General features: G+C 29.5%; 1 protein-coding gene across 2 annotated transcripts in view; it reads right to left on the bottom strand.

Annotated features, from left to right (window-relative positions):
- LOC123297879 (DNA N6-methyl adenine demethylase-like) overlaps positions 1-12,192 on the bottom strand; it is a 97,569-nt gene that overhangs the window by 32,286 nt on the left and 53,091 nt on the right. The window contains exon 2 of one of the 2 annotated variants that reach the window (XM_044879692.1): positions 7,143-7,211. The exons of the other annotated variant lie outside the window; for it this stretch is intronic. Coding sequence (XP_044735627.1) covers positions 7,143-7,211 — 69 coding nt within the window. The remainder of the gene's footprint in view (positions 1-7,142; positions 7,212-12,192) is intronic. 2 annotated transcript variants of the gene reach the window in all.

Raw genomic sequence — 12,192 nt, forward strand, 5'->3', positions numbered from 1 at the left:
GTGAAAATTCTAAAAAATGTAACGTTTGCGTTCACAGAAACTGAAATTTTTTTTATTTAAAAGTTTAAAATTGAAAATTATTGTAATTAAGAAAAATGGAAACAGTTCCGTGTTGGACACTATTGAAATTTCAATTTTTGAGATATTGATAAATGTAAGCCTGTGAACTCGTTAAAAATTTGTCGAAGGGGCGATATTTTCAAAAAATTTCTCAAATATTAATTTTTAGACTCATTATTATGAATGATATGTCAAAATTATGGAAATTAATAAAAATTATTACTAAATGCGGACTATATGTAATTATTAAACAAATTTTCGCAAAAACTAGTTTTAATAATCCTTTCAATCTCCAAAATCCAGCACAATTTTAACATAGCAAATATTTAAGATATCATGAGTAATGTGAATGTGTATGATAAACATATAAAAATGGTGGAAGAGCTGGGAAAAATTAGAAATGATAAATGAGGAATACTTTTAGAAGCATAACTATTCATATTAAGGTTATACGTCCATTAGAATCTGGTTTAAATAAAATAAAAAACTTTATTTTTAACCCCCGGCCTAAGAAAAGGGGTGTTATAAGTTTGACCGGTGTGTGTGTCTGTCTATGGCATCGTAGCGCCTAAGCGGATGAACCAATTTTGATGTTTTTGGTTTCGTTTGATAGAAGATTTTATGGAGAGTATTCTTAGGTATGTTTCAAGTGCGTAAGGGTTCCGTACCCGAAAAATTTTGTCGGGGATTTATTAAATTTTGTAAATTTCACTTGTTAATATATAAATATGTATCGTCCGACTAAAAAATTTGCTGTTAGGCATCTCTGATAAATTGAATTTAGCCTCTCTTCAGAACATACATTAAATACTTTAATTTATACCGTGTATATTTAATAAATACGATAGTAGTGGCCGTGTAATCTCAAAGATAGGCAATGTAATCGAATACTAATTGCGTTAGAAAACTTACTCAGAAAAATAGTTATCGTGTCTGTTTATCGGTCTGTTTGACTTTTCGATGAAAATCTGGTATTTACCATAAAATTACTAATAATTGATGTAATCAAATGGCAATATTTTGATAAAAACAATAGCAAGAGATAAATTACCCATAAATGAAATAAAAAACCATAGAACGCTCTGAACCCCTCAAGCTTTTACAGTCAAATAAGGGTGGCCCACGAGCAAAATAAATTTTACTTCTTTATGTCATAGGGACTTGGAACTCGTATGAGAATTGATTAATTTCCAGGTCAATTTTGTGTAAGATCGAAAGCTTTTCGATAGTGAATAAACGAATGCTAGAAATTTTAGTTCTGTTTCATACAGTGCAACCTCGATATAACAAATCTGAAGGGAACCAGTAAATATTCGTTATATCAAGTAATTCATTAAACTGAGGTTTGTAATATTGAGGTTAAGTTGGTCTAAAATTCGTTATAAAGAGGAAAAAAGTGTCGGAACCTCTCGCGACATGAATTACATACTATGGAGCATACTAACTGTCATATAATGGTGGAACTTTATACGTTATATAAAGGTTTTGAATTGACGAATTTCGTTATTTAGAGGTATTTAAATTTTTTATTATAGTTGAAAATTCGTTATAAAGAGACTGTTCGCAAAAAATATTCGAAATGTAGAGGTATATTTTATATTGACTCTTATGGACAATTCAAGGGGATTGCGAAAAATTTGTTAAATCGAGGAATTCGTTATATTGAGGTTCGTTATATTAAGGTTGCACTGTATTTTCTAAAACTTTTAAGTGTCCAGCTTTCAATTGCTTTAAGTGAAAAATCGTGAAATATGCAATGTTCATCCTTAAAATATTTTTGGAGCTCTATAGTACCAAACCACCCTGTTTGGCACTCACACCAATAAAATATTACAAGACACATACTACCAAAAAACATGTGTATATATTGTATGGTATATATGTTTACGATGAACACAAAACGGCGGCGAACGGCAGCAGAACAGCGTGGAGTCGAAGAGATTGTTGGTTCGTGGTGGACGGACCAACCAAGGGAACCACTCACTTCGTCGTGCTCGCAGAATTTAATCTAGACAACAGTGTATACATACATACACATACATACATAAATATATATTAAAAGAGAAGGATAACTATATATACACATAAATTTAAAGTGAGATGGTTTGTGTTTTTTTAAAGTTATAAAACATCCTTATATACGTTTTTCGTCATATCCGAGAATCAGGCCAGAAAATGAATTTACCAAAAAAAAAAAAAAAAACGAACGAAATTATTATTTAAATTTTCTTACGATGATGAAAAAAAAAACGTAATCATTTTTTTTTTTGAATTCCTATGGGCTTTATAATCTCATTTTAATTGCATGCCATAATATTTAATATTTATTGCTGTTTAATACCAGAATACATTATAAAATAATTATACTGTAGTTTAGAATTTAAAAAAATTATTTGAAAAAATAAAACCATTTCTTCTCAAGAGAGAGACTTTATTGTTGGTTTGAGCACTATGTTATTCATAATAATGAAAATAGCCTTGAACTATTATCTACTCGAATAATAAAACGATTTTAAAGACAAAAAAAAAAAAAAAAACTCTCAGGGAATTGAATGAGAAATAATATTTTTTTCAATTAGTAAAACCCCCTCCCAACCTATAAAATTTTTTTTGTAAATAAAAAATCCTGTTGTACAAAAAAAAATTATTTTTTTTATTTATGTAAGCATCAACTTTGATTAAAAATCAATATTGGTATTTAAAAAAAAAATAAAAAATAAAAATTGAAAAAAAATCTCTCTACTCTCTATATGGATGCCTCACTTGTCCCCTTCGACTGTGCTCCTCCTTGTTGCATCAGTACACTTTTTTTCGTGTTATATATATGTGATGATGTGTTCTCTTCGTCGTTTTTTTTATTTCTTCCGCCCCCTGCCCCAATTCTCTTTCCATCGTCAATTTTTTTCTACTCGCAATTGTGGAAATTTATCACAGATATGTACATTTTTTTTAATTACTTTTTTTATTTATTAAAAAAAAAATCGTAACATGTAATAAAAAATTGTAATTATAATGAATTTTTTTCGACATAATTTATTAAAAAATAATTTTTTAATTTAAATCGAATATTTTTGGTAAAAAATTCTGTGATATAACGGTTATATATGCCAATTTTTCTATTTAAATTGAAGAGCTTATAAATAATCGAATGAAAATACACTGATGGTATTCATAAACATTCACGTCATAACTTTCAAAAGTTTAAATTTGACATTTATAATCATAACCTAACTTAAACAATTGTATAATATACAATAAAAATTAAATACGTTATTTTAAATGTAAATGTAAACAAAATAATATGCCATCTAGTGAATATTTAATGAAATTTGTTTAAAAGGCATGTTGTTTATAAAAATTAATTAAAAATGAAATAATAATAATAAAAAAAAAGATGATGAAAATTAATTATATATAGTTTGGATTTGGTTTTTCTAATAAAAAGCATAAATGGGAAAATAAAAGCTTAAATGGGAAAATCTGGTGTGTTGTACTCATTTTGCCTCTATATACATGTCCAGTAAAAATTAGGATACGGATGTTTATAATATAAATGAATAATAATAAAACAAAAGAGGAGTACCGCAAGTAGGTCTCTAGCAACTAGACCAAGAGTCCTCTGTGCCCTCCTTGCGAACGAATTGTCACCCGAAGACGAGACGTCTTCGGGTAGGAGGCGCTATTAAAATCGGATGAAGCCAAAGAATTTAGGCCAGACGCCACGCAGAAAGAACACAGCTTCTCCGCCGGGATCTTTTTCAGGATTGATGGATCCCAGGTTTCGGACCCGAACATTCTGAATATAACGCCCTGCAAACTTCTACAAGTGCAAATAACATGTATGGAGGTTTCGTCATCCTCCACACAGGCTTCACAGGTGGGATAATTTGAAATAACCCCCCCCCCATGTTTTGAAGATGATAGTTCAATCGACAGTGTCCTGTCAAGAGTCCCACCACTCTTCTCAACTGTGCTCTAGTAAGTTTCAGGCGAGCACAGTCGAATGGTCTAGCTTTGGTTACAGACAACTTGGCCCGTCGCATGCCCTGCGCAAAGTCCCAGTAATCAAGATGGGATTGCCGTGACCATTCTTTGATTCATCGCTAAATTATAGAGCATTTTGCTATGGCAATGACAGGTTCAGATAGAAGGAGCGTTTGAGACGATTCCTCTTGTGCCAACGAGTCTGCTGCCAGAGTGACTCGGAAGCTATAGATCAGCCTGATTGTGTTGTTCAGTTCCAGGTAATTCTGCTCCTCGAATACGATATAGTATTCACATGGACGTAAAGTACGTTAAAAATAGCAATTGTTATATATATTTATATAAAAAAAACACAATGTTTAGTTCGTTTACCCCCACACAGCGTGAATGTTTACATATGACGATCATCATATCAACAAACAACTGTCAACGCACACATAACCTATCTAACCTTTTTTTTACAATTTGAATTTGATTCATTCTATTTTATTTTTGTGTCTCATTCAGTTTGTACTTTCCATACCTATCTCATACACAAATACAAAAAGTGTAAACGAACTATACAAAAACAAAAGTAGAAAAAAATATTAATGATTATTATTTTTTTTTACAAAAATTATTTTTGTAAAATTTAAATTAGAATTATTCGCAAAAAAAAACAAGTATTTCAAGAATAAATTATAACATATATATACTCATCCTTTTTTTTCGTATTTTAATGATAGTGTGAGTATAATGTATTTTATCTTTTTTTTATTTTTCGTTGCTGTTTGCATGTTATCGTGTAAACAGTGTTTCTTGCCATTTACTCGATGGTTTATGTACCTTAAGCAACCCGAGTTTTTTCATCGGAGTCATAGTACAATATACATTGTTGTACGATGATTCATACCAATATAAATTTGCTAGAACTTTTGAATTAACTATAGTGACGTTAAGTATGACGTTTCACGTGTAAATTACGCGAGACAATTTTTGACGATGTAGAACACAAGCCCATACCGAAATTTTTCGGGTGAAATTACCCACCAGGAATCATGTTGAAAAATATGTTCCTATATGTAAAAGTAAGTGAGTACAGATGAGAATATGAAGATTACACCCCTTGGTATCTCACCCCTGCACCTGCAAATATGTACAGCGTGGCTGAATACTAACTCTACATAGATATGTGAAGCAAATTACCTAAATGCCGTACAAAAACATGTTTCCTGGTGAGCCATTTCACCCGAAAAATTTCAGCATGAGCTTGTTAAAATTTCAGCATGGTCTAATATAATTATAGTCCCCAGTTAATAGCTTCTCATTCGTTGCACAATATAGTTAACGAAAAACTCGAATTCTGGATAAAGCGGAATACCATACTTGAGTAGTTACTACAGAACGTGAAACCACGATTATGTATACTCAGTCGCGAAATATCATCAAGCTGCTTTCACTCTCATAAATCGTGAGGTGATAGGATGAATGCCTTATTACTTGTGAAAAGGCAATGATGAGGCAACATTGCAAAAATCACAAACAAAGCTTTAATTTCCCAAGTGTGAAAATCAAACATGTTTACGTTTTCGTGAACAATAAAAAAACCAATAGTGACAAAAATACGCGACTAATATTTTAAGAATTATTTGTTCATTAAAAAAAAAATGTTGTTACTAAAGTCCTTAGTAAACCTTTTGGTGAATCTTGGTAATAAAAACGAATAGGCAAATAAATTCAGTTACTGCCCAAAGCCCAATGAACTTGCGGTGAACTTAAAAAATACTGCCGATGAGTATATACTACTTTACTACGTTAAAAGAAAACTGGAAATTTTTATAATATCTCGCACATGTAGCGCATGCATCTTACGATTGCATTTTACAATCAATCGTGTGTCTCACGATTGATTATCTCTCAAATCAAAGGAGTCGACTCTGTGTGTTCAAATAATTAAAAAAAAAATAAATCTAAGGAAAAGTTCTAAAAACACGCGTTGTGTACAAAATGAGAACTAATTACCACTTAAGAAGTTGACCAAGGAAACCTGATAAGCAAAAAAGGAATATGCTTTTTAGTTGCAGTTTTTAGAAAATCGAAACAATAGTTTCAGTTCATTCAGCGCTTGACTAGTGTAGTCATTATATTGGTGGAAGCGTAAATAATTGCATATAACATATCCACATGTAATATTAATTGTGTATGCATTGCGCTTCCACCAAATTTATACTAACTTCATTTAATCTATATCTGTTTAATTTAAAGTATTGTCCCTTTTCTAATAATACTATAAAATTATATTGAATAAATTGATAAATAAATATTTTTTAAATAAAATTCTAATCTTTGCCGAATACCTATTGAATTACTCAGAAAACTTTCTATTGTTAAGTAATAAAGGCAGTAATTAAGCTGCTAAAACTTCTTGTAATTTTAACGTGTGAATATGCACGTTCATTTTTTATTTATTTTTGTTAAAATGCATAATTTAATAAAAATATTAGCATGTACTGTACTCTGTATAAAATATTATACATACATACATACATACATACATACACATACATACATACATTGCAGAAATAATTCTTATATGAGAGTGTACCCCGGTAATTGCAAATTTCTGTTTAAATGTATTCAAGAAATAAACGCATGCGTATTATGTTTGGATCAATATATTATTCGTCGAATGTTTTGTATGTATTTGTGGATGATATAGAAAGAAGAACCTAAAGTACAGTCGCGTTCTAAGTTGCCTCATCATTATATTCACTATATATGTACCTATACATTTGTATGTGTATGTTGTGCTATGTATTTGTATATCTAAAATATAGTAGTTTTTGGTCTGTTTGTCTCTTTCACAGTTCAGTCCGTTCATATCTATTATTTATTGCCTTATTTTCCCTTTCGTTAAAAAAATTTAATTAAAACGAACATAGTCTTGTATTGAAATAATTAATTATTTTTAATATAAAATGAAAAACACACAAACTACTTAAAGTTATTTAAATTAAAATAATTTTGCAAATAAAAATATATTTAGAACAAAAAAAAAAAAAAAAAATCAAAAAAGCAACCATGTCTACTGAATTATGGTTAATTTATTGTAGACATACCCCTCGTCCTTTCCCCCTGCCCCGTCTAGATTCTCCACGCAGCAAACTGCCATCCGGGGCGTATAGATTCTAAAAAATAAAAAAATAAAGTAAAAAATAAAATTATTTTCAAAAAATTCAAAAAAAAAATTCAACCCCAAACCAGAGCTACATCTACTATTACCATCTAGTGTTCATACATTAAACTACAGTTTAGCAAAGTTTCAAACCAAAATCACTCAACTACTATAGTTAGTTACAGAACGTTATTACAAGATAGCGCAGCAAGTAGGATGCATTGTTGTGCAGTACAATCTTTTCCCGCTTGTAGCGTGTTTCAAATCAAGTTCATTCACGCGCTGTTTTCGTTATTGATTTCTGTGATATTTTTCCCCAAGTAAATTCTACTGTAATTAGCAAATATTAACATTTGATGACGATGTTGTTAGGTCCCCCTTTACACATTTTAAATTTCTCATACCATACCAACATACGCGTACCATTATCATCCTCCCCCCGCCTCGTTTACTTAATACTGCGTGTACTTTTAATACTACTCTACAATACTCATTCTATGAAAATATTTTTACTCTCACTGAATTTTACCATCCGCATTGCTGCAAAGCAATAAATATTGCTTTTTTTTACAATTATAATTTTTCTAAATTAATTATTATTTATTTTATAATATTATATATACTTTGTGTATAATTTTGTAAAAAAAAACAAACAATGCATATTAATTTGAAATTTTAAAATAAAAAATATGTCGTCATAATTATTAATTTTTCGTTTTTACATATTAATTTTTATGGGAGAATTTTTTCACAATTTTTTTTAATATTTAATTAAGTAGAGTATATACATCCTGTTTACTTAAATTTCCGTTTTATTTATATATTTTATTTCCATTTTTGTCTTCTTAGAAACATTGATTTATTATAAGCTTTTAAAAGTATTTTCATAGACTTTGTTTAGATACGTTTTTTTTTCGTTTTTAGGACCAAGACCATAATCATCATATTAAAGAGATCGTAGTGTATAACAGCTGTTATCAATATTTGTGTAAAAAGAGACCACGTGTTACAATACTTAAGTGCAATAAGGCAGCCAAACTATCATCGTATTAAATTCATCAGGGATGTTTAAATTATTAATTCAAATGTATGTTTATTACCATATGTGACTGTAATATCCATTAAAATAATTGCAAAATGTTTTAAGGGATATAATTTTTTATTAAAATTTTATTTCGTAATAACTTTTAGACAAAGGCTACTGTTTTTCGTCTGTGATTAATCTTCAAGAGAACAAGGTCAAAGCCCATCTCTTTAGTTTCCAAATCTTCCGAATGATCAATATGAAATTGAGTTAGTGTTGTCTTAAGTAATGTGATGTGTGTAATTTATTCCACCATCTTGATGTCTTGTATTTTTAATTTTTTTATAATTAAGTATTTCTGATATTTAATTATTTTTGTAAATTTTGCGTCAAAAATGCACATTGTGTACATGAGTCAGAACTTCAAAACTTTTGAAATCGTTAGGTAATGTATATTCATTGTGAGAATAATCGTTAAAATATAAGAGATTTTTACAAGTCAAATTCAGATTGTGTGGACTGTGGAGTGCATGGCTTCATTGCTGTATAGAAAGACTAGTAGTTTCTGCGTTGTAGATTGAAAAAGTCGTTTATCCTAATACATGGTTCAAAATGAATTTCTAAGCCTCTTTACCTTATCCAGAGAAATCTCTGTAGATTGGAGAGTTTTATATTTGCAAGTAGAATGTAATTCATAAGAAAACCGCCGAACTTAGGTAGGAATCCATAAAGAAAACGGCACGAAAAGAATTTTACATGTTAGTAGCGTCCTTTTTGCATTATTTTAACATGAACCTATTTTGGTTGTTATTCATCTCAAGAATGATATCAAAATATAATTAAAAAATGGCTGCCACGTCTATTTAAAAAATCAATTAAAAAATGTTTTCCAAACCGTAAACATTTTTAATGTAATAAACAGTGGAAAATTAAGTTAGACACATAATTAAAAAAAATTGTTTAACGAACAAGAATATTTATAAAATAATTACAATAATAATTTTGTAAAACCCTTGTGGCTATGAATTTCAAGGGTTTGTTGTTGCTGTTGTTATTCTTCATCATAGAAATATGCAATATAATAAATTTGAAAACATAACGAACAAACACCTGGTGTCTATATAGTGCAACTATAAAACTATTAACAAACAACTTATAGTGAATTAGGCCTTAAAAGTCAGTTCAATAACGTTCTGATTAAATACAGTACATTGCTCGGTTATAGTAAAAACATTTTAGTATAGGTAAAATCAATTAATTAAGTCCATTTCCGGTTGTTCGTCCGTCCGTCAATACGATAACTCAAAAACGAACAGACATATAAAGGTGAAATTTTTATAACATGCTCATACCTAAAAAATGAGTTTGTGGTCATTTGGGTCTTGGATCTGTAGGAAATATCTTGCAATTCGTTAGATATAGAGCACAAGTTTAAATATATAAAATGTTTCTTATAAAAAAATAAACAAGTTGTTTGAAATATTTTTCTCGAAAACATCATAATTTACCAGTGAGGGTGCAAATTAGGACAAAAATTTGGTGTCCACTTTCTTCAAAACTATAAAGATTTGCCGGTAGCTTCAAATAGTGGTCTTGTGAAAGATTGCCGAAAATAAAGAAAATATAACCAAAACAAATGTGCTGGTTTTTTAAACTCTTATAATTTATTAAAACATTAGCAAGCATTTTCTTACAAGGTATTTCAACAATTAACTCAGTCATTTGTTTGTTTTCACTTGTATTTTAGGTTTTTGGATTATAAAAAACGTAAATATTTTTTGGTAATATTTAATGGTACATGCATGATCCAAGAATGTAATAAAACTTAATTTATACAAGTTGTGATAAAAATTTTGATTTCATTATTATGACCCCAGAAGTTCCAATTTATCCTTCGAATGAAATAGTAAATAAAACAAAATTAAATCTCTCAGAAAAAAATAAAAAATGATTTCCCAAAATTTTTTCTTAAAAGATAACTTTTAGATTAGCAGAAAAATTTTAGAGGATATTTTTATTAAATGAATGTCAGAAAAAGTACTTACATTTTTCTTAAATGGATTGGTGGAAAATTTTTCTTGTGTTATAATGGGAAAATTGTAAAAAAATTACAGTTCCATTATTGTTCAAACGTAGAAGCGTTAGATTAAAATGTATATCCTACAATTTTTTTTATGTTTAATAGATTCATTTAACTTTTAATACAACCGACAATGAGAAATTTAAATATTGAGTTTCTAGAAAAACTTTTCGTAATTACGCCCCGATATGAATGTAAATCTAATAGAATATATTACTTTTACAATCAATCGGAAAGTAAGGTGGGGAGTTATCTCTTGACAATTTTTTGACTACATACTAATGCGCAAATAGTTTATTAAAAACTGAAAATAATATTTTGGTCACCTCAAAAAGTAAAAATATTATAAAATTTTCAATTTTTTCTTTCGGTCTGAAAATAGTAACTTTATATCAGAAACATAACAACAGCAGTAACAGCGCTATTTACCGGATGGTGTTAAGTACACGAACGAACTACAAAACTATAAATAATAAATTTTAACTAACGAATAAACCACGTGTTGTTTTTGTATACATACAAAAATTTATTATCAATTTTTGAGAAAAACAACAATTGTAAACATTTGATGACGTCAAAAAGGATAAAAGATGAAGGAAATGAAAAAGGGATCAGACATGGATTTGTGTTGATGATATGAAAGAGAAGAGTTAGTTGGGTTAGGTTATTTTCTCTCTATGGACATAATGTCTAGACATAGTAGTATAAATTGTGCGGCACCCTTCACACAAAACTCTGGGTAATATATATATATATATAACACACCCGCTTTTCCCTTTTTGTGTCCGCTTTCAACCAAAAACAAGATACGAGAAGTGTTGTAGTATGGTGAGCTAGTCTGGTAGTCCGTCTACTGATGTGGTTGGTCCCGAAGTTATAGCTCTATATCGTTGTAGGTGTGAATATATATATACACAAACAAATAGCCATCAGGATGTAGGAATAGACAGGACTCACAGAGGATAATAACTCTATATATATATTGTAGGCACGCGAATGAAAACAAGAAAAGGTTTTATATATGCATAGGCAGGCATATATGAGTTTTGTGTCATGTTATGAGAGCTCCTCTGTGGTCAAACGTGGTTGTACCACTAAATTTAACTTTATCTACCACTAAATAAATGGTTTTTAACACCCCCAACGGGTAACATGTTTCCGTGTTCTTTATTTCTTTGTCAATGAATTAACTGGCTAACTTTGTATAGTAGATTATTTAACTGTTAGGGTAGTCCCAAACATTATATAATCTGATTCATCTCTCTCTCTCTCTCGCTCTTTCTACCGAACAATCATATAAAATTCATTAATCATTTTGGATAATCATGATTCGTTTATTTTTTTTTTTTTTCATTCTACACCCGTGTTCTGTGAAATTTGTTCCATTTTGTTTGAGTTTATTAAATTGTAATTTGTGAGTATTTTTTTCTATAAAAAACTATCATTGGAGACTTTTTTGTATCTTATTTGGTGGTGATTGATGAAAGTTTTTTATTTCTTGGGAGTAATTGTTTCAATAATCTGACAGTGATTAAGGATGACTTTATTTCAACATCTTTATTCAGACAGCCTGATATCTTTTAATTGTTTACTTAAACAATATTTAGCGTAAATAAATGCTAAATGAAAGATTTTACATTTATCGATACCGACATCGGCAATGTGTGGTATCGTTAGAATATTTGAGTATAGGTAATATTCACAGTTGTGTAAAGACACATGACAAGGTTTAACATATTCCATTCACCAAATTTGTTACCCACTAGGCAAGAAAATCGAAACAATCAAACGGTTTTGTCAGTACATCCAATTATAACAAACGAGATGTTTGGAAGACCTTTATTACACTCTTATTTGAAATTTAACTGACGACCTAGATACATGGACCAA

The sequence above is a fragment of the Chrysoperla carnea genome, chromosome 1, assembly GCF_905475395.1.
Source record: "Chrysoperla carnea chromosome 1, inChrCarn1.1, whole genome shotgun sequence".
NCBI lineage: Eukaryota > Metazoa > Arthropoda > Insecta > Neuroptera > Chrysopidae > Chrysoperla > Chrysoperla carnea.